The sequence below is a fragment of the Bombus pascuorum genome, chromosome 5 (genome assembly GCF_905332965.1).
Source record: "Bombus pascuorum chromosome 5, iyBomPasc1.1, whole genome shotgun sequence".
Taxonomy (NCBI): Eukaryota; Metazoa; Arthropoda; class Insecta; order Hymenoptera; family Apidae; genus Bombus; species Bombus pascuorum.
Genome location: NC_083492.1, coordinates 15,959,146 through 15,986,122, shown reverse-complemented (window position 1 = coordinate 15,986,122; position 26,977 = coordinate 15,959,146). Strand labels below are relative to the sequence as shown.

At 38.7% G+C, this 26,977-nt stretch overlaps 2 protein-coding genes and 1 long non-coding RNA gene across 13 annotated transcripts in view; 1 reads left to right on the top strand and 2 right to left on the bottom strand.

Annotated features, from left to right (window-relative positions):
• Window positions 1-15,436, bottom strand: part of LOC132906923 (whirlin) — a 111,351-nt gene extending 95,915 nt beyond the window's left edge. For 2 of the 7 annotated variants that reach the window (XM_060959564.1, XM_060959569.1), the window contains exon 1: window positions 15,028-15,436. The gene's annotated coding sequence lies outside the window, so the exon portion shown is untranslated. The remainder of the gene's footprint in view (window positions 1-15,027) is intronic. The other 5 variants (XM_060959566.1, XM_060959568.1, XM_060959570.1 and 2 more) reach the window with 3 other exon arrangements.
• LOC132906812 (uncharacterized) lies at window positions 5,411-6,204 on the top strand. Its single transcript, XR_009658045.1, has 2 exons — window positions 5,411-5,506; window positions 6,002-6,204. It is a non-coding gene; the product is annotated as an uncharacterized LOC132906812 (long non-coding RNA).
• A 2,277-nt stretch (window positions 15,437-17,713) lies between the features above and the next one.
• Window positions 17,714-26,977, bottom strand: part of LOC132906930 (ral guanine nucleotide dissociation stimulator) — a 41,631-nt gene continuing 32,367 nt past the window's right edge. For all 5 annotated transcript variants that reach the window (XM_060959592.1, XM_060959591.1, XM_060959594.1 and 2 more), the window contains 5 exons: window positions 23,149-23,253; window positions 22,140-22,569; window positions 20,752-21,374; window positions 19,873-20,187; window positions 17,714-19,782 (listed from right to left, as the gene is read on the bottom strand). In XM_060959592.1, coding sequence (XP_060815575.1) covers window positions 19,138-19,782; window positions 19,873-20,187; window positions 20,752-21,374; window positions 22,140-22,569; window positions 23,149-23,253 — 2,118 coding nt within the window. In that variant the 3' untranslated portion in view covers window positions 17,714-19,137. The remainder of the gene's footprint in view (window positions 19,783-19,872; window positions 20,188-20,751; window positions 21,375-22,139; window positions 22,570-23,148; window positions 23,254-26,977) is intronic.

The window sequence follows — 26,977 nt, the reverse complement described above, 5'->3', positions numbered from 1 at the left end:
TTTCCTTGGGATTTTTCCTTATTTTCCTACTTTATTGTTTTCGTTCCATTTCCTCCGTTCTCCTCCCTTCTTTTTACTACCCTGCTATTTCTTTTTTCTACTTTCTTCTTTTCATATTTTGTGCAGCTTGTCTGGATTCGTGCGCAGTCACATTAAGAAGCCACGTTTACGTGACTACAACAGGGTTGCCACTGCATTGCGTGGCGACACTCGTGTCGCACTCGCTAATGTTGCATATGCGGAAAGCTGCACACGCCACGTGCGCCGAATGCGCAACGGGGAAAAATGAGCCCTCGAGCTCGCGAGAATGAACGCGTCGACGCGTGCAATGCGGAGAACGCGCCGCCGCGCCGGACTAGCCTCAGCAGTCTCGAGTACCGCCAGAAGTGTTTCCTCTAATCGTGGAATTTTAATGTACCAGAGTGGAAATTTATGGTAACAAACGTCGTTCACGATGGCCGAGTGGTTTCGAAGGAAACGATTATCCTGCTTCTCGAAATAGCTTTACTCGTCGTTCGTATTCGTTTTATTTGTGTAGATAGCGTAAGAGTGAATGAGAGAGAAAGAGAGAGAGAATAATGACGAGTAAAGTATAGACGAAATAGGTACATATACTCCTATGCATAAGCATCGGCCACTTATTGATTTTAAACGTAAACTTTAATAAAATAGGACTGTAGTAAAATTTTGTAAACTTACTATTAGCACAATCTAGTTTTCTTTGCTGCAATATTTATTTCTTGCTGTTCTAAGTATATTAGATATCCTATAACTTATGTAATTAATTATAAAACTATAATATAATTGCCTCGTATCATTCGCTAATAAATTATAAATAAGGATCAAAAACTTATAGTATCCCATTGGCGAACTGTGTTATAAACAAGCAAACCTGCTTTGAATTTTCATTAACCACGAGTACGTAACAATCGTAACATGCATCGCGATAACAAAAAAGATAATGTGTGACGATGCAAGTATTCAGTCGCGTTGCCCGGGGACGGCCGATCTTTTAACGAAATAGAAAGATCGAATCCATTTTCTCGTGACGGTTAGCGTGACGGCTTCGCGTGTAGGCAGGAGGTTAGCATGTGCGCGGATCAATGGGACAGTTCCGAACTGTCCTGGTAGCATTTACCCACTGGTATTTCATCGTGAAAACTAAACTTCTTTCTATCACCAACTAAAGCATAAAACGACTGAAAGCTAAAAGAAAAGAAAAGCGAGGAAAAAGAGAAACAAAGCGAATGACGAGACAAAAATGTTAGAGAGGAACTAGAACGCGTGATCTCTAGGGATCGAGGGAGCATACGTCGGACCAGTTGACGCAAGATTGAACAACGATAGTTATCTAAAAGGAAATTATCCGACGTTATCGTAAATTACTGTGAACGACATTCGGAAAAGTGCCCTGACAACATTTCACCTCTATTTTTTCCCTTTTTTCTCTTGTTGCACGCAGGTTCATACACGAGTCCTTTTCCAAGTAAACAATTCGAGACCGTGGGGGCAGCCTGTTGCATGAACCTTGATGCCAGATAGGGTTAATTTTGCGCTCCAGCTTTGCCCTCTTTTCGATTATCTCTCCCTATTCTCGCTGTGTGATATTCCTCTCTCCCTCTCCGCGCTTTTTTATCCTACTTTCTCTCGGCCAGTTTCGTTCCAAACTGTGCTTTTTAAGCATTCGCGTGTATTTTGTTTTTCATCCTGAGTGTGCTTTTTTTTATCCGACGCTCTAGATTTCACGGAGAAGTTTAGACGAATCTCCATGGATGCTTTAAAACGTGATGTTGGTATAGAAACATGCAAATGGCCAAGTTCGGTATCGAATCTGGGTTAGGGTTACAATAGGACGTTGCCGAGTTTCATCGTAATTAACGCGCGTCTGGTAATGCGCCGTTTCTCTTCGTCTAATTCCCCTAATGTGTATTAGAATCATTTTGACACGACAATGAGATGTAGCTATTGTCACCATAGGATTTCTACTTGAAAAAGTAGTTATTCGATCTTAGTTTTTGAAAATTCGTTGCATCTATTGATCAAGCAGGTTGCTGGCGTCTTATCTCTGTATATTGCATGGCCTCGTGAATTTTTGATACATTGGTAATAATTTAACCATCAGTGATATCATTGGATATCATTGGTAAACAACGTAGAAGTGTTTTGACTAAATTATTTAATTTTAGAGCCTTTGTTTTAACATGTAAACTATAGAATAAATATAAAAATTTAAATTATCCATAAGCTAACAAATTCTTTCGTATTATGCGAACAAATTGCGACATTGATATATAAACTTGATATTTTTTATCATTCTAGGCTTTCAAAAAATCTAGAAAGATTTTTAAACGCTTATCAGCGTCATCTGGATATATTATACAATTATTTGTTAAGCCAAACGTTTCAAAAATTTTTTAATAAAAAATAAAAATTCTTCTCAGGAAAGAAATTCATGGATAAAATTTCGCGTGCTAACGAAGGGTTAAATATCCTACAACAACGTTAATTTATGTTCAAGCTATATTCAGATATAATTCAACGATATCATTTGAAGGCTAATAGCGCTTTATTAGTGAGGATAATGTGATGTAAATCGAATGGATATATTATACAAATATTAAATTATTGTATTTTAGCAAGTATGACACGATCTAATGAATATTGATGTTTCGAGATTACAAAACAAATATTGTATTTTCGATCTCTGATATGTAATATGTAATTTCTGCTTAATAAGGTTTATCTGAAAATGGAGAAAACAGAAAAGAAGACTTGAAAATTTTAATAAACAATTAAACAACCAAAATTTGCAGAAGGAAGTTTTTAAGTTATAAAAGATCTGTAAATCGAAAGGATATAAAAAAACTATTAAAAGGCAGAAAACAAAAAGAGAGGACTTAAAAATTTGAATAAATGATGAAGAATAAAAATCATACACTGTGCGTAGAGAAATTGACAGAAGAGAAGAATAATGAAAATAACATTGAAATTTTTGTTCCATTCATTTACAATTATTATATATTTGAAAAACTGGTGCATTATATTATTGAAAACTTTAAGCCGAGCCTGCTTATAGCTTCGTATACACCACTTAGTCGGCCAGTTTGGTTATATAGTTGAACATTTATGAAATTAAAAACGCGATTAGACCGCGGTAGATGTTATCCTTCCACGCGACAGAAGAAAAAAAGACCAGAGGCAAGGAAAGGGAATCCCTGCATAAGCCGCAACACGACTTACCAAGGTAATTACCATTAGAACCTCGAGTGTATCGACTTTGTGACCGATTACGCGTAACTCACGAGCTCGAGAACACCATGCAGCGATAAACTCGTAACGTAACGAGCAGGGGTTGGCTTGGAGCGTAAAAAACCAACCTCCTTTAATCACAAGCTGGTTTTGCCTCTAATAAAAGTACGCGAGCCGAAAGGAGCAATGTAAAAATATGCATCGCACCTTACTACTTTGAACCTGGCTTTCCTTCAGCTGGCGATTTCTCAGGGTAGTCCGAGATTGACATATTTAGCTCAAATATCAATCTTTATTGATAATCAATAATTAATTGTATTATTATTTCTCTTTTTGACGATTTTTGATTTGAAGAATGCAAGAATTTGAGAAAATAATATTTCCTTTATCGTGTGATTTATTTTTCATATTAAACATTTTATGTGTTAATATTGATTCAATTTAGCATAGTATTTAAAGATTGCTGTCTTTGACTAATTAGAAATCGGTACAGTCATCTCTTCTCCGATTATACTACCATTTACACCTCGTTCTATGCAAAATTTCTATACAAAAATGTTCCACAAAACATGTCCATAAAGCAGTAAGCTGAAATTAAACTTTGTTACAAATAAAATCTACTCTTATTAAATCATAACACATAATTCGTACCACGAGTGTGACAAGGGATTATAGTATAGGCGGTAAACCGAGATTTATATTAAAAGATCGCGAATAAATATTCAGGTTGTTCCCTAGATCCATGATGGACACACCGGTTGCTCGCGAAAGTGTCTGGTACAGCGGACGAAAGCGAACCCGCTGGAAAAAGGCATTGAAACGAGGCTTGTACCTTTTCTATGCAAACACGTTTCATTATACGAGAACTGATCGGTCTATCGACACTGAATGCAAGGAAAAAATAATACTAATAGCTGCAAGAGAGAACAAAAGAGACGTAGTTTGCAAAGAGGGTCACGTTCAGGGAAACAGAGGGAATGAACATAGCGTGAAAACTATACGAGAGGAACAATACTTTCGTTGTAGCTGGTCCGTTAACTCGATGTATCAGTTTGCTATTCACACATGAAACATGTGAGATAAAATTGTATCAATGGTTTTTCATGTTGCGACTGAAAGTGTAACGAACAGTAACGAATGACCGAGCGTGTGGGTCTTTGCGAGCGTGTCCAATATTTCGCGGTTGAACGCACCCTTATTGGATGACTCAAAAGAGGAAATTGTGGCTTGCGTTGGATGTTTATCATGCATACGATATATATCAGCTTAACGATTATGTGTGTATTAATATGCGTGATTTAGGAACGGAAATTAAGTAAAAATTGGCGATGATGTTTTCGACACGTTGTCCACTAGTGTCATGCGTATATAAACGTTATAATAAATACTTTAAAACGAATTTAGATTTAATTTTCAGATACGAAATAAATTAATATACCTAAGCTACGTGCTAGATTTACAAACAATTGTATCGAATATATTGTACAAGAATAAAAGAAACGAAACATGAAATATATCAGATATTTTGCCATTGTCCATTCAAACAACGAATGCGTTAAAAAGGATAACTCTTATCTCGATATCTTGTGCGTTTAAGACGTAATCTCCATCGTGAAATAGTTCTCTCCATTGCCGCTGAAAACAGATCGAGCTCAATCAAATACCATGTTTTTCGTTTGAAAGCTAGCTCTCAGAATAAATCGCCCCTAATCATTTCACGAACACTATTATCTCGTGCATCTTTGAATAATTTCACGGGCTAATCATCGCGTTAAATCCCTATGATCATTCCTTAGATCGAATCATCGTCAGAAGCAGATCTCACAAATGGATTAATGTTGCAACCGACTGACTCACCTCGGTCCGTACAACGATTGAAGTGTATATCACTGGACAGTAAAATGCGGACGAGCATTGCTATTAGTTATTAACGTGTTCGCCCCCACTTCCCTTTTTTCCACAGAAGGCGTGCTCACGCACCACGTCACAGGCATCGATCCTCGGCCACGAGGTCGAGGGCTGGAAAGTGTTACGAGAGGAGAAAGGAGAGAGAGGCGGCCCAGTCTTCCGCCAGCCAGAGGAAACGAGCTGATTCAACGCCAGAGGCTCGGGCTACTCGCGTCGCTTATTAGCCACCAAAGGCTCCTGGTTCTTAGAAAAATTCTACCCTTCGTGCATGTCCAACGTGGGGATGGTGAAAGGTTACGAGGCCACGGAAATGGAGAACCGAACGTGGAAACTGTTCCCGCCTACTCTAGTAAATACAGCGATTCTTATTAATAACGTTCAGACACTACTATGTTCCACAGATTATTGCTTCATGCACTATGGTTTAGGACCATGAATTTAATTCATCGTATAATCGAGGTCAGAGAGATTCTATAGTTCGAAATAAGACGATAAGAATCTAAGAATAGGAAAATTACGTTGGACACTTTATATTCGAGAAAATCGAATTTACAAACTTTCTAAATATTCAGAAATTTGTCTAATGGCAGTTTGACACGAGTATAATCAATAGATTATTCTACGTACGAAGATAAGTTGGAAACGTAGAGTGAAGATTCTTCGTTCAGGGCCCCGTTTTGGGAAAATCGAATTTAGGAATTTTTCAAGCTAATCCTTAATTAACCCCGTTGAAACTCTGCTTTCGAAATATGTACGGAAAATGATTTTGGTGCTAGAGTGTGGTTAGATTAATCGATATAGCCGCTTGAAGCTTCGTTTAAAAACCTTGCTGTATCATTTCCAGCAACCATACTGGTGCAGGATGATTAGAAAGAGAATAAAAAGAGAAAGACAAAAAGAGAGAGAATTCTACTAATGTCAGAGACGAAGGTGGGATCTCTGTATCGGGAACAATCGAGTGAACGTTGAGGAAGATTAGGAACTGGACGGGGAACGGAAACATTGGAACGTTGGAGAATGCAAGAGGATGTAGGCTCTATTGTCGAAGGAGAGTTTGAAAGGGGCTCGCGGAAGTGAAAATTAAAATGAATGTCACAGAGAACTAGGGTCTTGTTCTTGTTCGGTAGAGTGGGGAAAAAGTACCAAGTTTTAGAGGGCTGGTTCCTTTTGTGGCGATGAAATTTTTTTCAAGGATGAGTACTTGAGAAATAATATATTTTTTTTACTCTATTATGAAAAATGTCAAAGGTGTAGAACATTCAGAGAGTAAAACATTCATAGAAAATGGAGCAAATGATATATGTTACAAAAACGTCATAATGACAACATCTATAGTTATCATTAAATGATTATTGTGCTGTTATAATAATAACGATATAATATTGCTTTGCATATAAAATAAATAATTATACTTTCCCTTTCTATTACTTTTTGAAGAATTATATTACCTTCCTGCGTTAATGCTAGAACCATGCAAATGATGGATTTCAATTTCTTTTTACAATTAGCAAAAACACGTGGAAGCTTTTGACAAATTTAAACGAAGAGACTTTCATTGAAATGGAAACAAGAATTTTTATCATACTTTAATTATAAATATTCATGTACACTGCATTTATATACACGCGAGGAGTTGATTATTCCAGTATTAAATATACATAAATGGCAAGAAAAAGTTCATCTTCTTATAAGTTAGCAACTGAGAAGCCTGTAATAAATTTACACGAATGTTCTTTGAAGACTTTACAAGCGTCTGGCGAGAGATTTAACCGATTACGGGTTCTAATCAAACAGGCGACGTCGCCGGTTTCCAATTAAGAAAAGAAAACAGACTCGATTTGCCTCGATTGCAAATCTTTCGTTGGAAAGCGAAGAACCGAGTCTACGAAGCTAGCAATTAGTCCACTTCACAGCGAATCGACGTTGAAAGGCTCGGTCATCGCCTGATGCCGCCGTCTTTTAACTATTTCGAGTCGTCGAACAAAAAACTAATGGCATCGAGTAAAATAATCGAACCGACAAATAATTATCCTTTTTCTCTCTCTGAATTTCCAAAGGACATCGTCCAAATTTTTCTCGATAATTTAAACCAGAAATTGTTTTCTTGAGATGTATCCTCCCTAGTTGAAGTTTGATCCTGGTACTGTTTCCTATAATTTTCAAAATTAAGAATAATCACATGATAGTCTGAACAATATTTGCTGTGGGAGAAAGGAGAAATAGAATTTATCTTAGCTAGCGAACTAGAAACCCGTGTACCGTGACACCGATCGACCATCCTTCACACGCTGAACGCCACGTCATCCAAAAAGTCAGTGACACTCAGTTTCGGTACTTGATGACCCAAAAATGATACCTTAAATCCGTGTGAAATTGAAATTGCTCGATCTTTATTTCAGTGACAATTGGTGTACTCGATATCCTTTTGCGAGGAAGGAAAAATGTGTGAATTGCCCAGTTTGGTATTGAAACTTACACGATATAAAACATCGTAACTAAGTACTAGGAAGAAAGAAATGGTGTCAGTGATAAAATATTTAAGAGAAAACAGCAGTAAAGTGACTATATAAAGAATTCACATGAACCGGTGCGTAACTTTCAAATCGCGTAATTCTAAGCGGTTTGTGCAGAAGTATCGGCGTGGATCAAACAAGAATTATTAGACCTTAACGGGGACCAAACGTAACACTTCGATTGTCACTTGTTTCAGTTCTTGCAATACTTTTTTAAATGGACAAAAATTCGGTACGTTAGAAGCTTTCCGAAAATTTGTTACTTTCTGTTATTTCTAATTCCTATACAAGTTTTATACTTCAATCGTCGATGGCTCTAGTATTAATCTTTGAAACTCGAAACTATCCCTTCCTAGTATCGCAGTAATGTAATGGATTCATTTACGAAATAAAACAGTAAAACATTTTCGCTGGCATTCGATCATGCGACAAATTAATGGGGAACACGATCGAACACGTTGAGAAGACGTGTTCGAATTAGTACGGGGGCACAAGTTCGTTAACTACACGTGTGTAGAAGAAAAGAACAGAGCACGCTGGAAGAACCCTCGTCCTCGGCGAAAGAAAAACAGAACGATTCAGCGTCGGTAGGCTACTTGCCTACGGTGACACCAATTAAGCCCTGAAATATCGTGAACACGCGGTTACACGAGCATGCAAACACCTCTAACCTAATTTACTTCGGGAGAAAGATTTCGTAAGCGATAACGTTTCAAATCAAGGAGCCTCTTGATTTGAATATACACATCACCGATCGCGTATATATTTGTGTCAAATTTTTAACATCGACAACTTTATAAAATTCCATTTCATTCTTCATTATTCGATCTTTAAAAGTATAATTAATTTATCGATTTATACCAATCTATAGTAATCAGTATCTATCGATGGAAATTACGTTTTTCACGACTATCAATGAAAAATTCTGCAAGTTAATCTGGTTGTGCGATACTGTTGAAGAAGGTTGCTCAACCTTCTTCGAAATTATCGATATAAAACGAGCCGTTAAAAGCTAACATGGCGATTAATTAGTCCTGAAAAAAACAAACCAACTTCCAGGAATTAAGTGAACGCAAAGCTCAAAGGAGCTTCAAGAGTCTGAAAAGGTGCCCTGAAGAAGAACGAATCCTTGATCCAAGCAACTTGTTCGAATTAACTCGCGCCGTTTGAGAAAAGATGGAGAAGGAAGAAAAGATAGCAGCAACCTTGTACGAGTTAACATTGAAACTTTCTTCGAATAAGGGTAGAGAATCGGAAGATCGCTTTAACACTGCACAATCAAAGTTTTCCTTGTTTATGAGACTAAAAATTATAATTAATCGCAATCTCTTATTTTCAAGTTACACGACGTTGTAAAAAGATTAACACGATTTTGAAGCGCAAAAAGTTCCAATCGCAACTTCAAAATTAATACGCACTCTGGCCATTCGTTTCGTCCTTTTTTTTCAACGTGATCGATTGCACGAAACGGAGATAAATCAGCAAAACGTCGAACGCTAAGTGCTTTCGACAAGCACGTTCGATTAATCGATTTTTCTACGCGTACTTTTTAAAATGCAAAGCTTTCCCTCGCATTGTGCAACGTCGCTACAACGTTCCAGGGTTTTCGGTAAGAATTTTTATCAAATTGAATAGCCTTGATTCGCCGAGAAGAGAAAAGTTTCAAACGAAACGATCCTCGAACGTGATCGTAATGGAAGAATGAGAGAATCGACTTTGTTCGTCGAGCAGTTATGACGACGTATTACGATCGATTTGAAAAAGACTGACTTGGTAACGAAGAATGAACTCCAATATAACTCGATTCTACGAACAGGAAAAGCATGAAAATACTATTGCTTCGAGTCGAGAATATATAAATTAGCTGTGTTGGGATATTTTCTATGTTTCACTAGATACATTTGAACATATATTCCTTTTTTTCTTAAGAGATTTATCATTTTTATTGCATGAAACTTATCACCATATTGATTTATGAGTTAAGAGGAACGCCGATAAATATTTTTTAATTTTTCAATGTTTCCTCAAACTTAAGAAATCCCATAACAATAGAAAAATAGAATTACATCGAAAATGATGCACAGAATACAGAAGAGTTGAACGAAACATGATACACCCTATATAGTTTAACTTTCATTTATCGTACTAAAAAGTTAGTCAACCATAAATTCCTCAGCGTCAGCATCGTCGCAAGCCATTTTATCATTCCCACGGTATATCATTCGGACTTCTATCATTCAGAAAGACCAAATGAAAATTTAGATATCGTTCATAAATCACTATCACAATCTATCACCGTAATCTATCGTCAATATTATATTAGGTTTTATAATAAATTTGTTCGTAATTTCTTTAAAAAAGCATCGAAAAACATTGCTTTGCGTAAGATCTGTTTAATGAACGATGGATGTAACGTTTTACTGTTCTTTCCTAATGAATTAAACGATTCAAAATGTTTGTTCTTTCATCGAAAAATTCCAATATACGAATACTCCGAGAACATATAGGTATTTAATTCCAAAATCAAATAGAAAGGCAATTTTGATATAGAACTGATCGGCAACATAGTCGAGTCATAAAATCGTTCTGTAAAAGGCGAAAAATGTGACTTACATTCTTCGCCTGCGGTCTTCGTACGTATCATCAAAGAACCACAAAAGCGTAGACTAATCTTCCACGTAAATAGTTTTACCTTTCTCATTATCTTCGAAATTGTTATTAGTACATCGCCGGCGTGAAGAATTTATGAACACGACGTTGTATATATAGATATATCGAGCTTGAGAGGTTACGCGATGTCGTAAAACGTCTGGAAAGATAACTGGTGGTGCGGTGGCTGTCATGAATACGTAATCGCGACGCGATCAACGTCCAAAGTAATTTCGAGTAATTTTTATCGGTCGGCCGCGAAAGGATCAAGGCGAACGACGAAGAGGAAGGGGAAAGAGAAAGAAGAAAATCGCGGGACGAGCATCGACGGTATTGGGAATTCTCATCGAGGGTCCAAAACGAACTCCGAAAATCCTGTTTTCCGGCTGAGAGCCTGATTTGCAATGGAAATCAGCCGTGAATCGTCCTATTTACATGTACCCCCGTCCACGAATGAATAATTCGAAATTGATCCCCGTTTGATAAATGAAGAAACTGCTTGGGAACACCCGCTGTGTACTTAAACTACGAGTTTATTGCTTTAAATAGCGTTAGGATATTAAAGAATCATCGGAATTACGGGTATCAGTTAGATTCTTATATCGTTGGTTTCTTAGAAGAATGACACATCTTGAATTTACAAAGAGATTGATTCTAGAAACGAACTATTTATTAACGTTAAAATTATCGGCCTTTAATATATGTATATAATAATATAGCTAAAAGTGTTATATATACGATTAAGATAAAATTAGTTCGCCGAAAAGTTGATCAAAAAGTCACAGACGATTGTTAATAGAACGATGATAAGATCGTTGTAGAGGTTGTTGTAACTTGATGGCTCAAGTTGGCAGAAAATTAATTCACCGTGACAGTCGATGTTTCGCCAGAGTTGCTGCTGCTCGACGAACTTATCAATCGAGTTTCCAGCAATTAGAAGTTGCTTCGTTATGCAAGCTTTCTTCGCGGCCCTGCTTTCTCGTGCTAAATTTCCTGTTTGCCATTGTCGTCCTCGCCGTTAATACAGTTTGTAAAAAATTCGGCTTTGTGTGAAAATACCAAATTACTTGTTGTCTTTTAGAATCAGATTCTAATTAAGAAAGAGTAACTAGAACATTCGAAACGAGTTGATACATTATTTCTAATTCGATTCCAAATTGGTTGAATTTTCCTAGTCCTTTACATTCAGCTTTATCGTCGAATCTTATGCAGTGAACTACCAGTCAAAAATAGATGAGCAACACAATGGCAGGTGTTGAAAATCATTTCTCGTATAAAAAGCATCTCTCTTCGCTTGGATAAAGTAAAATATAAAAGATCGACTTTTGGACGAGATTCTAAGAAAGAACGAGTGAAAGATCAGAATACTTAAAAAAAAATTCTCGTTACGTAAGAAATGTCTGTTTCGAAGCTCGAAGAAAGGAAAGGGTAACTGTCTGGAATTTTCCATAAACCAGTACTTCTCTCGCCTAAGCTTTTTCGTTATTCTTTCAACATTCCATCCTACGATCCACTTCAACGGATTACCAGGAAGAAAAAGAAGAAACAGTTTTCCACCGAATCTATATACAAAAACCTACCCCAGCCCTATTGCTAGCCATCGAACAAAAAGTTCGATTAACTCGCCCATTTCCCATCAGACGCAGACGTTCGAGTAATATCTCGCAGCTGCAACTACCATCGAATCGACAGCATAGCCGATATGTCCCAGGGACAGGCGGATAATCGCGAGCAAATATACAACGGCCAAACGAAAAACCTTCATTGACAGATCTGTCAAACGAGGAGAAACTCGACAACTGGCCTTAATTAACACAGCGGCGTGTGTTCGAAGTCTTCTTCAAAATCCACGCTTTGGAAAATTCAGCCTAAGTTCATTTTGCAATGAACGGTAGCCTGTTTGGTGATTCTGTATGGATTGTACTTTTTTTGATAGCGATAGAAGCTGGTACATCGTAGGAAATGTTGTGTGATACTTATCTTTCTCTATCAGTACTCCACAGCCGTCGAATTCCATTCAGAATCATTAAGTCACTTAGCGTAATGAGCCGGAATATTTTATGCCATATTCTATCTCTGCTAATGTGCCCCAGAGATTCTAAAATTTGAAAAAAAGTCAACTTTCTATTGCATTATCTATTCTTTACCTCATCTTTTCAAAATTTTGTTATCTTTCAGAAAACTTTTTGTATATATTTAAATTTTGATTATAAAAAGTGTACTTAAATATAACAAATATATATATATATAATGTCAGCTTTTGTAAAATATCTACACCCATGCAAGACACCAAAGAAATCCGTGATATACTCTTTTATAACTATGTCCTTCTCTCTAAGCAGTGTGCACCACCATATGGAAAGAGAACATCGAAACGTGCGTTGCACCTGAAGGGTCAAAATTGAAATTCGACGAGTCGTCCTGCACGAGTGTAACGCGAGGTCGTTCGAACGCGATAGATCGATCGCGCTATACCACATCGAGAGGAATGCGATACGGGATGCGAGTCCGTGGGTAGGAGACCAGAGAAACGGGGGCGTGCAAAGCGGTTGCTAGTGGAGGTGGAGGCGTTGATGGCTAATAATAAAAGCAAAGGAATGTTTGCTGTACGCGTTGGAAACGCGTCAGCAGGGCAGGGGTAGAGAAGAACGATAGGAGACAGTGATAAAACCGGGACAGTGATACGGATGGAAAATTGATGGAAACAAAGGCTGACGGAGGCAGTTTCCAAGATATATTCTTGTTTATAAGTTACAGAATATAAGAGAACTTTAGGTGAAATAATAATAATAACCCTGTTGTTTTCTTCGGATCCATAGGCACCGATAGAAACACTTCTGACGATTTAAATGAAATTATTTTATGTTTATATATCTCATATATATATATGTATATATTAAAACGATATTTGTTTTATTACAGTCAAATACGAAGCAGAACTTACTATCGGTTATCGAAAACTTTTCCAGCAATCTAATAGAAATAAAGATTTCCAGATACAGGACATGTCGTTTTAAAATTCCTCTTGCATATTACAAATTATACGAAGCAAGCCATATAACCGCCGGACATGTCATCAACCACGGTCAAAAGCGAAACATCCCCGAAGATAAAACCAAAAACGGGGCCAAAACCGGACTTGAAGCGTGTCCGTAGAAAGGAACAGAATATAAAGAACACAAAGGCGAGTGACGAGAAGAGAGATATAAAAGTGTAAGCGGGAAACAAGTGGAAGTTATGGAGATAGTACGTGACGAACACGTAAAATGTGGAAAATCTGGTGAAAACGAGAAATGGCTGAGAACGAGGGAATATCTACCACTTGACTTTAGAGTTCTTCGTGGCCAGACGGAAGCAGCCTAAACGAAGATAAACTGCGGCCTCAAAGAAACACGCAAGATAAGGATAGCAAGATGCGAAGATTTCGCTGCAGATAGCAATGTTACGTGTCGCAAGAACCATCAGAGTGGTTTTTTAAGGGTTGAAACTGGTCTCGTGCCGATTTTACGGAATCAAGCGTGCAGCCAAGTGGAATCTGTGCTCGATGGAACGCACGTGATCGTTACAAGTGGAATCTTTCTTTTTCACTAGCAAAGGAATCGCGCCGATAAACGCGGCTTTCTTCCACCCCATTTTTTCCCTTCTAGAATTACACGGGTTGGTTGTAACCATAGTTGTTGACGAACATTTGTAGATTTATATGTGAAACGTGAACAAAAACACCGTGACTGTATTATATATTAAATATTTTCAAAGCGGCAGTCAGCTTATCGATCTCAGCCTGCAGCGTGATGCAAGTTTTTGCATAGCGTGTGCTTTCAGGCAGACGTTGCTTGCAAAATGGAATTTTTAAGCTTGCGATTGAACTTCGACGATAATGGTTACGGCTCGTCGATTGATCAGGGTGCTTAAAATTAGCACTCTTAAAGAAAAGACGTGTATATAAGGGATACAGGTGTACAAAAATATAGTTGGAACGTTCCAATGAATGAAAAGTTTGAAAGCTGGTACGAAGAATAGAACAACTGATGGAAAAATTACTTGAAGATTTTCAAGGACTAAAGAAACATTTCTACAAACTCCTACAAAACTATGTATCTAGTAACTATCGAATCTAGCAAACTGGATATTCAATACCGACTAACAGAAAAATCTTCAGAACCTACCAACTAACATTACCGGAACGCGCATCCTTCAAGTCCAACATAACGGGAAGTTACATATACGTAATTATACAGGATCCTTCGAGAATCTCTAATTCAGGTAAACTCAAACTATATCAACAAAGAAATTTCCAAAACGTAACTTACTTCAAAATACTCATCCTCCGGATCAAACACGTATAACAGGATTATACGTGTACTTATACGAGACCAATTTATGCATGAAACACTTAGAGGACTCAGGCTCGAGAACCAGTATATTGTTACAGACCAAAGAACCTTAAACGGAACGTATGACAGAGTCCTTGTAGTTTCGACAAGAATCTTTACGATCCACCGAGGGAAATCGAACTTCAACCACTATCCTGACATAAACCTAGATACATCCTCTTCATAGAAGAGACGAAGACGTTCGAATGGGAATCTCGCGGGGACCTCTGCCATCTCGCGCCACGGCGGAGCGCGCTTCGCGAGAAGCAGCTTCCTGTCCTTGAATTTGTGGGTTCCGAGGGAACGTGCTCACGGGGTCGATTCTCGAGACTCACGTTTCTTCTCATCTCGCGTTGAATCCAGGGCCGTGCTCACGTGCGGCTGTCCGATGGTCGCACGGTCGTTGCACCGTCGGGCCTCGTTGCGGCAGCAGCCTCGGGAACAACGACGTGAACCGTGACAACGACGACGAGGAGGATGGATACGAAGATGAGGTCGAGGGCGGCGACGATGACGATCGACCGCGACGATGTCGATACGGGACGAACGACGCGCGTAACGACACGGAATGGCGAGCACTCGGTGCAATCGCGAAGCACACACGAGCGACGAGCATCGCCCCAGCTCGGCACCAAGCTCACGACTGCCTCTCGAGGGCTTAGCTGGGGGTTGCTTCGACTCCGGTTCACCGGTTCAATCGGTGGCTGGGGGTGGCCTCGGAGGGGCCAGGGGTACAACGTTAACCCGACACACCACTGCCGTCTAGGGGCTACCAAGGGAACGTGAAGATTCGCCAGGGCGCAAGCTCCGCCGTTCGCCACCAGCGCAGCCGACAGGGTGTCACGAACATTTCAAGCGACATGGATGTGTAAAGTGGATTCGTACCGGGAGCATTTCACATATTACAAGAGCACTTTCCGTTGCAAAATTTTCTCCTTGGCTTCGTGCAAATACGTATATACTGGATATTATACGACGGCAGTTTGGTTCTCTTCAAGGGGTCGTCTAGGGAGAGTATGGGTGCACGTGCACTTTAGGAATTTTATACACGTGATGTAATGGCTGTTGGAAAGTTTCTGGCTGTGGTATAGTCTTAAAATATTCCCGGAAGAAGACGACTATTACGTTAACGTAATATGTATTCGTTAAAGTAAATAAAATTATGGTACATGCTATGTTGTAAAACTTCTTATAAGGAGAATTTTGTTAATACATGAATTAAATCGAAATAGAAGTATGACTTTTGGCTAGGAACTTTTTAGAGCTACCATAGCACATATGTACATATAATTGACTAACTATAATAATGTTTATATGTTTAATTTTAGCATAGGCTTGAAATAATAAAAACAAAATTAATTAGCCTTTTTTAAAACAGTGTCATACGGATATCATCATAGGACAGCAAGAATTAATTTATATTTTTTCCACATAAATAGGAACCAAAATGTCTATTCGTGATTTCAAAGGCTTGAAAGGAAAACAAAGGAGAAAACGAAGCAGAAATGCATCTTTGTATCTACGAGCAGAAATATATCTTTGTTCCTATGAATAGAAATATATCTTTGTTTAATGGATTCCCAACCGGAATGCCCATTTGTACGCAGTCACTGTTAATTCAGCGACGCAGTAGCAGCTGTCGATCACGGCTAGACACGCGATGCCAGCATTAACTCTCTAAATTAAAGCTATGACGCGATACGGAAAACAAGCAAGCACACGAATAAACAATACTTTCGTGATCGAAATACCATTCTTGATATTTCAAAAAAATGCACTTTCTTGCATATCAAATGCATAAAGTCACGCGTGATTCATAATAATACTGTAACTTCCATAAATTCAAAATTGCTGAAACAGTGTCGTACCTACAACTTTGAAAGACAACATAATATTACTATATGGTACATTAATCCCAAACAAATTTTTTTAATTATACCTATCAATGATTCGATTGTTTCCAAAATATCCAGTTATTAATTAAACTAACATTTCTATTATTTCCAACAATTATCAGCTGAAGGAAAAGAATCTCCGACGAAGAAAGCTCTCAATGTCACAAAATCTCTAAGTACAAACCTTTCAACCACAAATTTTTGATTTACAGAAGCTACATGTGAACCCCCATTCCTTTCCCCATGATGTTCCAAGTGGTTCGCTCATAATCATATTAACCACAACACAGCACACGTGGCAAGAAACAGATACTAAGGATCAATTAAGGACTTTATCGGCATGCACGTTCGAATTCCTCTGGTTCGGCATTTCTGACGTAAACCAGTGACCCTGAACCACTTTGGCAGACTCGAAGCGCGATATTGGGTACGCGTGTCTAACAGCTCGAGGAAGCTCGCCCTTATCGCATCGATCGTACCGGAGAGGACAGAAACGAGGGATATAGATCACCCTTCCTGTTTCGTTAAATGATCGTATGCCGTTTGTCGAAACCATTAGCATCGATTCCACCCCCTGCCGTTTGTTTCCTTTGTTAAATGCGACCGGGGAACACCTACCTGCACGTTTTACCGCAGTATCGGGGTACTTGCACCCTCGCGGTAGGTGATCAACAGGTTCGCGTGCCGGATGTGCTGGCATACCGGAAGTCATCAACGAGGCCACACGACGTGGTTTTCCACGGTCTCGTACGGTAACGATCTGACCATCCTCTCTTTATGTTCGAAATAAGCGGTCGTAAAAGTTAGTTCTCAACTGGATAAACGCAGTTTGGATAAGCATCGATGACACGAGGAACAGATATGGATTTTCTAGGAACTTCTATAGGATAATAAAAGAAGAAATTTGAATGAAATGGTTCGTTGAAGGTAAGGATCAAAGATAGATAATATGAAATAGAATTAGGATAAATATTGTTATACCTAGGGTAAAAGGGATGAATAAAACTGTAGATCCATCTACTCTCGTTTCTTTAGGATAATAAAATAAGAAATTAGAATGGTTAAAAATAAATAATAAGGAAGAGAATTGGATAAAGAATACTATACCTAGGATGAAAAAGCTTAGTAAAATTGTAGGTCCATCTATTCTCGCTTTTATCGACTCGTATTACACATAACTTCTGCGAATTTCAGTAAAGAATTGACGCGTACACGAACAGATACAGCTAGTTAGAGACGTTTCTTGGAAAATTAAGGTCGATAAGAAGTAAGTACAAAATTGCCTAAGCTAAACGATACATCAAGGATCCAGACACATCGGCGTAGTATTTCACGAATCCGACGTGCTTGGATCTGCGGTTGTTTTTTTTTTTTTTTTTGTTTTTTCTTTTCTATGCTTCTCACTTGCCCTAATACGAAATGCATGCAGGTCTTTGTAAAAATATATCAACGTACGTTCACACACGTTCTAATGTGTTTTTTAGCTTCGATATCGGAACGAGTATTTGATATTCATTCGCATCAAATGTATGCATATACTCAATTTCGGTTTTTCTTTCTTTTCATTTTGCGATTAAATTCAAAGCCGAAATGAGAAATTCCAATATCACAGAATCGAATCTCTCTGTTCCTCGCATCGCTGTCATAGATGCGGGACAAGAAAAATGAATCACGGAATGGACGAATGGCTATTTGAACAATTTTAGACCTCTTTCTTTTTTTTCTCTCCTTTTTTTTTCTCTCAATTGCAATGCGGAAAAAAGTAATTGACAATTGTTTCATTGGGTCCACTTGATTCTCGCGGCCGATCGACTACGCTCGAAGCCACACTACGACACTAAAGTTATGTACAAAATCACAATGTTTTTCTCGCGGATACTCATTACTTGCCCGTTACAATCTTCATCGCCGTAATCTCTTAGAATCCACAAGGATTTCTTGTATAAATTACACATGACTACACACAAGTGCTACATTCGCGCACCTCGCAAGCTACCTATTACATCGTTTGTCTTTGTTCGTTTCGCGTGTGCGTCGATAAGAGACCTAAATGACTTACACTAAATATAATCTAAAACTACATTAGTCCGCGATCCGCACAAATGACGCTAATGTTATATTCGAGTACCGTGTAGGCGGGTAATGTCGTGTTAACACAATTATGCGATGAGCGAGAGACAATGAAAGAAACAAAAATTGATACTAAAGACATTGAACGTCGTATGATGTCCAAATGTAATATGTCACTGTCAACGCGTCGTTCACGATTATCACTTTAAAAAAATTTCGCGACATATCGAACATTGGTACTGTCATGGGTAAAATGTGAAAGAAAAGATGATGTGAACGCACCATCGCAAACCTAATGAGATTCTTTCGGATTCTCAACCAGAACGTTCTTCATAATGCCCTCCTATGAAAGGGCGCACAAAGAATAAATAAATCTCCTCTAAATATTTCAATTGACATGATTATCGCTCTGAATATTCCATCTGACGCAATATAGCAAAATATTAATTACGAAGTAGCCTATTCTCTCGACATTCAACACTACCGCTTGTGACTCGTCTTGCTCTTAGGACTTTCTGTGACGCTATCGTTAGGCTCTCTTCTAGGTCGTAGAATGAAGTTCAGATTGTGCGCGGTATTTACGGCGTAATAAACGTTCGCCGAGTTTGGCAGAACCATCTCACGATCAGGAAGAACCTGGGCTAGCGTATACTGGTCGGAGCTACCCTCTATTCCTAGCTTAAGCATCGCGTTTCGTATCACTTGCGGGGTCCTTTCGTTGTTCGAGAGCATGATAGACTTGTAGAGCACCACGCCCTCAGTCTCAACGTTATCGCTCTCCATGGTGACTTTAATTATGTAAAAATCTGGTGAGCTCTTGTGCGAATGACTTGGACTGGACAGGCCAATGACATTGGTACTGTTTCCATTGGCGGTGATGGCAGTCGGCGGTGCTAGTCGGTTGTGCTGATTCGTCGCTCCGCTTCCTCCGCCAGAGCTTAGAGACACGTCCAATGATGGCAAAGACGAGCTGGAGGAAGAACTAGACATCTGGGACGGCGAGGTGCGCCGATCGAGAGAGTTGTGCGGCGAGCTCGGCAGAGAATCTAGGTCGCAATAAAACTGGGAGCTACTCGAACTCGACGTAGAGGCTATCGAGTCGTTTTTGCGATGACCCTGATGACTCTGCAAGATAAGTCTGGGCTCAGGCTTCTCGCGAGGAACAGGTGATCGGGAACGGGTTCGTATTAACGAGATCAGGGAGAGCATGCTGACCTGCTTCTTCTTGCCACGATTATTCAGAGTGTTTCCAGGGGGCGGCGGCTCGATCTGACAGCTCAGTTTGTATGCTTCCCGATCATCAAGCACCACCACGGAATGAAACCAACGATCGAACAACGGATCCGTACTGAAATTGTACGCGTTCGCTGCGCCTTGGAGCAATCTTATCCTAGCGAGGACCTCGAACTCTTTCCGTCTTTTATCAAAGTTGATTAATCCTTCCGCTATTGTATCTGGTATCGCAGTGTCTATCATAGTGAGATCCGTTAGGAAAGTTCCTAGGTACGGTATCGTGCCATAGCTGATATTCTAAACAGAGAAAGTTCGTTAGCGGTTATATCCAACATTGCAATCAATTAATCAAGGGATACATAAGTATTTGGTACACTTTCAAATTATTGTAAATATATAAAATAGTTCAAATGAAGTTCTTTAATCTAATCGTGGCATCTGAGTTTATCTCAGACGATCATATAAGTACAATCAGTGGATATAGATAAAAAAATAAACGCAAAAACTTAAAACCCACGACACATATTAGACCATGGCTACGTCGTACCGACGCGTATCGGTACTTTTGCCTAATCCACCCTACAACCGAAATTCATTGTTTATTGTGAATAACATACACATGTAATACTCATCTTCTTGGACAATAAACGTTATAAAAAAAAAAAAAAAAAAAAGTGGATATAGATAAGAACAATACTCGATATTAATTAATACGAACAAAACAGTAAGAGACGCCTGAATTAAGTGACTTCACGCGTTGTTCGATGACGGAATAATAGAGGAATTGAATCGAATTTTGATCAAACTGCACCAAGTGTCCAAAATACCTACGCACATGTGTAAATTAAAAATTATACTTACTCCTGCGTGAGTATTCTGCTTCTGAAATAACTTTTGCAAATGCCTATCACTTCTGCCTGCAGTGTCAGCAAACTTTGCCGTACCTTCCTTGATTAAAAGCTCTCGCTGCGTCCACGCGTTATTCTCTTCTGAAAAGATTCTCTCCAGTTCTCTAAACAGCTCGTGCTTCTCTCTGGGCATAGACTGCCAACATTTCTCCAACCTATACACAGGGTTACTCTGTAAACCGGACACGATAGCCTTCAGGCTACTAAAATTCTTCAACACGCGTAGTTCTTGAGCAATGTCAATCCACGTCTCGAGGATCCTCGCTCGTTCCTGAGGCTTCGTCGTTGGGTCCATCAGTATCGTGGATATGACTCGAAGCGACACAGCGTTGAATTGATTCACGGTCGCCAACACCGTGGCCGCGTCGTGACTTCTCGAACGATCTCTTCTGGACCAGACAGCACCTAGGCACTGATGGGCTACGAGCTTTTTGAACACTTCGGCGTCCATTCGGGTTAACTGTTCAGCGAAATGCCGGTGTGGAACTTCGGGGAAACTATAGTTCGTCCAGTGATCCACGATCGGATCTGGGGAACCACGTGGTAGTCGACCATTATCGTACACCATACAAGAATCTGAAAGAAAAGAGATGATTTAGGACGATAATATTTTCCTGCGTAAATAGAAAATATGTATTCTTTGAATCGATGAATCAAATGGATGAGTTGTACGTAGTAAGTTCCTGTATTTATCTAAAGTAACACTAAATACGTCATATGTGGTATGATAAACTTCCGGTTGACGTGTAGTGTTACAGAATCGACGAACGAAATGAGATGTGTGATAATATGTATCGATTGACGTGTGTTAATATAATACGTAAAGACTGGAATTTCTTGCTGTATTAAATTATCACGACTAAATTGTCATTCAAGACCAAAGAATTAAACAATGAATATTTATAAAACAATAACTTACTTACAATATTTTTAACTGCTTATTTATTTTTTAATTTATTTAATTTATTTATTTTATTTATTTCTTGCTGTATTAAATTATCACGACTAAATTGTCATTCAAGACCAAAGAATTAAACAATGAATATTTATAAAACAATAACTTACTTACAATATTTTTAACTGTTTATTTATTTTTTAATTTATTTAATTTATTTATTTTATTTATTTCTTGCTGTATTAAATTATCACGACTAAATTGTCATTCAAGACCAAAGAATTAAACAATGAATATTTATAAAACAATAACTTACTTACAGTATTTTTAACTCTAGAAATAAATATTTATATGTTTGATTTCCGTTGTTCTACAGAGTCCACTACGTATAGTATACGATTAATCAATTAATCACGTAGGATATAGCGTTATAAAAGTTTCCTTACCTAATTGATCTTCACGCTGAAACCTGTGCAAGCGATGCCTTGCCTTGAGCTCGAGTTCCGAGCCAGGAAGTCGTCGATGCGTGAAGTCCAGGAGTCTACTGAGCAATGGATGATTCGGCGGCGACTTCCAGTCACCAGGATAGGCATCCAGCCAAACATGAAGAGCCTGAACTAGGGTCTTTCGATGCTGTTCACCTGTCAGGGCACCGGATCCTTCGTCGAGAGCGTCGTACCTTGCCAACAATAGCTCCAGCACTTCTCGCGGCGTGGTGAATGCACGATATGTCGCCAAGAAGACATTGATGTATGTCGACTCGAGTTCCCCGTCGTCGTTCGCCAGACTCTCTACCAGCCGCTGCACCGTTCCGGCTTTCAGGAAACGCACTCTCACCGTCTCCCATTCTAAATGCGAAATCTCGTCGTCTGAATCCTGTGGAAAGGATATTTCAAAATCGTTAAGTCGGTAAATCTAAAAATTACGGAGGTTGGACATTTTTCAAATTTGCAAATCTGTCAGATTTCGAATATTTATATACTGGCAAGATTTTTAACAAAAAGATTTAAACGTATGAAAATTGAAATGCAAGAATCGAGGGTTTCGGAAATTGGAAGATTCATAAATGGAAAATTCAGAGACTGAGAAGGTACTAAAGGTACGGAAATTGTAAAATTAAAGAATTTCATAATCAGAAATGCAGAGGTTTGGAAATTTGGAAACTAAGAAATTCAGATATTCGAAGGTTTGGAAGAGATTCGATATAAATGAATACTGGCAAGATTTTTAACGACAAAACTTAAACGTATGAAAATTGAAATGCAAGAACCGAGGGTTTCGGAAATTGGAAGATTCATAAATGGAAAATTCAGAGACTGAGAAGGTACGCAAAGGTACGGAAATTGTAAAATTAAAGAATTTCATAATCAGAAATGCAGAGGTTTGGAAATTTGGAAACTAAGAAATTCAGATATTCGAAGGTTTGGAAGAGATTCGATATAAATGAATACTCACCGATGCAGAGAGACTCCTGGTAGGCCTGTGATATCGAACCTTCTTCAGGTACACCGTGTATATGACGCCATCGCCCCTTTCCTCGCCCCATAAACGCCACGTGGGCTGCAAAGTAGAAGCAAATGGCGAAAGTTACGACAAGAAAAAGGCAGACATCCGTTGAGGGTATAGGTAGGCGGTGACGGCGACGTATACAACGAGCTACACGGGCAAAAGCACGCCACCAGGGGATGATTTACGCCATTAATTTCACCAGCTACCCCCTGTCATGCACAACCATCTTTCTAACGGGGACAAGCTAATCAATGAACGTCGTGCACTCGGCAGATTTATTGAAATAATTGACTTCCAGCTTCGAATTGACCTCGCTCGTCCATTTTACAACTTGGATCGTGATTAACCGGATGAAACGCTTTATCCTCGCGATCTACCGTCTCTCCTCTCTCTTTCTTTCTCTCTTACAACCTCATTGTTTCAAGTTACAAGAATTCTAACTGTTTCTCATTTTTAACAAGAATTTACGAAACCAATTTAGCTACGACGTGAATTACATTATGTCGACAATAGACTTGAGGATATCCTCAGATCGACTCCGTTCCAACAAAAGATTATCAACTTTTGTAAAGAAGCTAAAGTATCGAATAAAATCTAATAAGCCACCGAATATAAAAATAGTCGCTAATGGTCATAGTAATCGATGCGACTTGAAATAAAATAAATAATAGTAATAATAGTACAACTTGAATCACGATATTTAGTCGTCTAGGACAAAAGCATACTTACGCGAAATATCAGAAAAACGATACTCTTGTATCTCTAGAAATAAATATTGTGCTTAAGCACACATTGGTTTCATCACGCGATTTCTTTCCAATACCAAAAATATACTTAAGAGAAATAGCGAAGAAAAGAAACTCTGGTATTTGTACCATTAAATAACCAGCCCAGACGCAAATTTATTTCATCGCACGATCCTTCACCTATTTTCAGCCTGGTATTCCAAAACGCAAGCCGTGGATGGCAATTACAGGAGATTATAAACGAGCGGCTCCGCTGAGTCTGGTTTTTAACAATCGTGCAAGCTGGAAAACCAGCCGGAACCCTCGTTTCCTCTCCCCCAACGCGTGGAGACCCGAACGAACAAAAGGAGACCAACAGAAACACGACTACAAGCAGCAGCCTCATGCAAACACGAATCGAGAAATAAACATGCCATGTTCAGTCTGCGCGAGTCACTTCCGGACACCATCGTAATTCGTAATATCATCGCGGTACGATAAACACGGAACGATAGGAAGTCAGGGTGAGATCTTTATCCAAGTGTTTTCTTTGTGATTCAGTACCGTAAACTGCAGGGGAATAACAGCCGATTTTAGATTTTTAATTGGTATTTAAGCTTTAATTATGGCGCGTGTCTGCCTGCGAGTTAAGTAATTTTCATAAGTCAGGAAATTTATTTACGACGAAGGAGAACTTTAATATTTCATGAACTTGTTACAGAGTTTGCTTTTGCGTATGAGTTGTTTGTGATTGCTTGTTGCTACTGAAGATTATATTTAGATCAAGAGTGTTTATACATTTCGAGAAATTTAAATACAACAAAACGATGGAAGAATATAGAAAATTTGCAAAGTAACGCGAAGGAATTGCATGAACGTTCACGATCCAGTAAGAGTACTTAAAATGTAAAAATCATGGTAATATCCTCGTGCTGCACCGTAAAACTTATATTTGTATGAAACGATTTGGAATATCGTACTGGAAATACTATTGCTATTGGCGTACTTCTCTCCCCATATTTTTATCTGTAATCGTGATTTTTGAAGAAGTCACGCGTGTCTTCGAGAGTCAGAATTTCCAGAACTCTATACTCGATAGCACCACTTGATCATCGAGAACACTAGGACTTCGAAGCATTCCAGCTTTACGATCCTCCATGCCCTAAGTTTTCCATCGCATTCCTAGAATTCAGAGATTTTACGAACTTGGAAATGTCCCAAGTCTTATGGGACCGCAAGAATTTCGAACGTTCGAAGAATTAACTACGAAAGACATGTCTAAGCTTTATCCTGAATAATAAATGTACCACTGATAAACTGTCGCATTATACTTATTCCTTATTTCTTATTCCTCTTATATATCTTAGGTTTGTTTCCATTTGAATCATAACGACTCGATAAACAAACGTATATTGTAGAAATATATCTTATGGAATTTATCGATGTTATTCGTTTTATAAAAAAAACCAATAACTCAATGTATAATCAAAAGCTTGCCAACAGAACAAAATTTAAAACACGAGCACTTTCCAAAGCCTGGTACCAAAGTACATTTTACACGTCGTATCGATAAGAAAGGCAAGAAGTACTTATACAACGATCAGATGTTTCTTCAAATTTTAAAATATTCTAATCTCGGGAAATGTAAAATTCCCCCAAAATAGACGTGGTATTTAATTGTATGCTATTTATCGATAACTGATATTATATATCTGATACTGATAACTATGCTAGCCATGACATTTATTACAATATACGTAATTTTCTCTTCGAATCACGTAGACACCTAGACAGGGAGGACAAGAGACTCGACAGACTTAACAACAGACTAATTTCTTAGCAAAGGAACTAAGATCTTGGAATTCACAGCCAATTACATCCTCGGAAACTGCTGCAAGGGAATAAGTTAAGGGGCCTTCAAAGGAACAGGGACCACTAAAAATAGGATTCTCGTTTGAACACGCTGCACACACGTTTGCTGTTTTATTTGCAACGCTAAAAACGTCACCAAAGTTATCCGGTCCCTCCGTCGGATAACTTACCTGCAAACCAACAAGAAAATCGTAATATCCCCTCGTGAGGAATATACGGAGAACCCGTATAAGATCTCTCTTCCCTTTCTCTTTATATCTTCTGCGTGTCTTCTATGTCTCTCTTCACTCTTGAAGTCGCGTATAGAATCACCACAGAAAGAAACAAACCGTGTCATTGCCATTTATGCCTCTAATATGCAACATTTACTAACTGCACTGATAGAGACCGACATATGCATACAATGTACAGCCATTGGATCGATGGAACTACAAAAGGAAAGCGTTTCTACATGAAGAATGGAAGTAGTGCTGCACTACTATCTATTGATTGCTAATCGTACGCGGAAGCTTTTATTGTTGACGATTCGATGGACGATCAAAAGGGTAGAGGGTTTCAAGAAGAAGATTTAAGTATAGCTTAGTCAACAGTTCAGTAGTTCTTTTCTTTTGTATTTCTTACTCTTCTATTTCTATATTCTTACATTTCCTATATTTCGAAGAAAATAAATTAATTTTCTCTCAATTGAACGATCTAAATTTCAGGTTCTAGCATTTAGATCTTCTATGAATTAGAGAGTCGATTGTTCTGCTAGTGCCGGTCAAAAAATTTGGACAAAAATGTTTTCCAAGGCACGAGAATCCAGTTAGATAATAAAAGGCAAACGGCAAGGTATCGGCAAGGATGATGAGAAAAAAGATAACCTGAAACTGGCTACGGTCCCGAAGAAAACTTGCTGCGTTTCTCGATTCTGACGAGTTCTGTAAGAGCGGAGTCTAGATACAAGTATAACTCTGTTGAAAAAATGTGGCTTACGTTCCGGAACGAACCGGCAATTAGAAGCCTACAGGGAGAACCCGAGCGTGACTTAAGGTCCTTATACAGCCCCCCTCCCTCTCTTCGTCCTTGGAGACGCCTCCTTCGAGCACGTCAACTGTCCATTGTTCGTCAGAAAATTCTGTCGAATAGAAATCTGTCTGCGTCGACTCCGAAGATTTCTGCAATTTTGGTGTAACCGC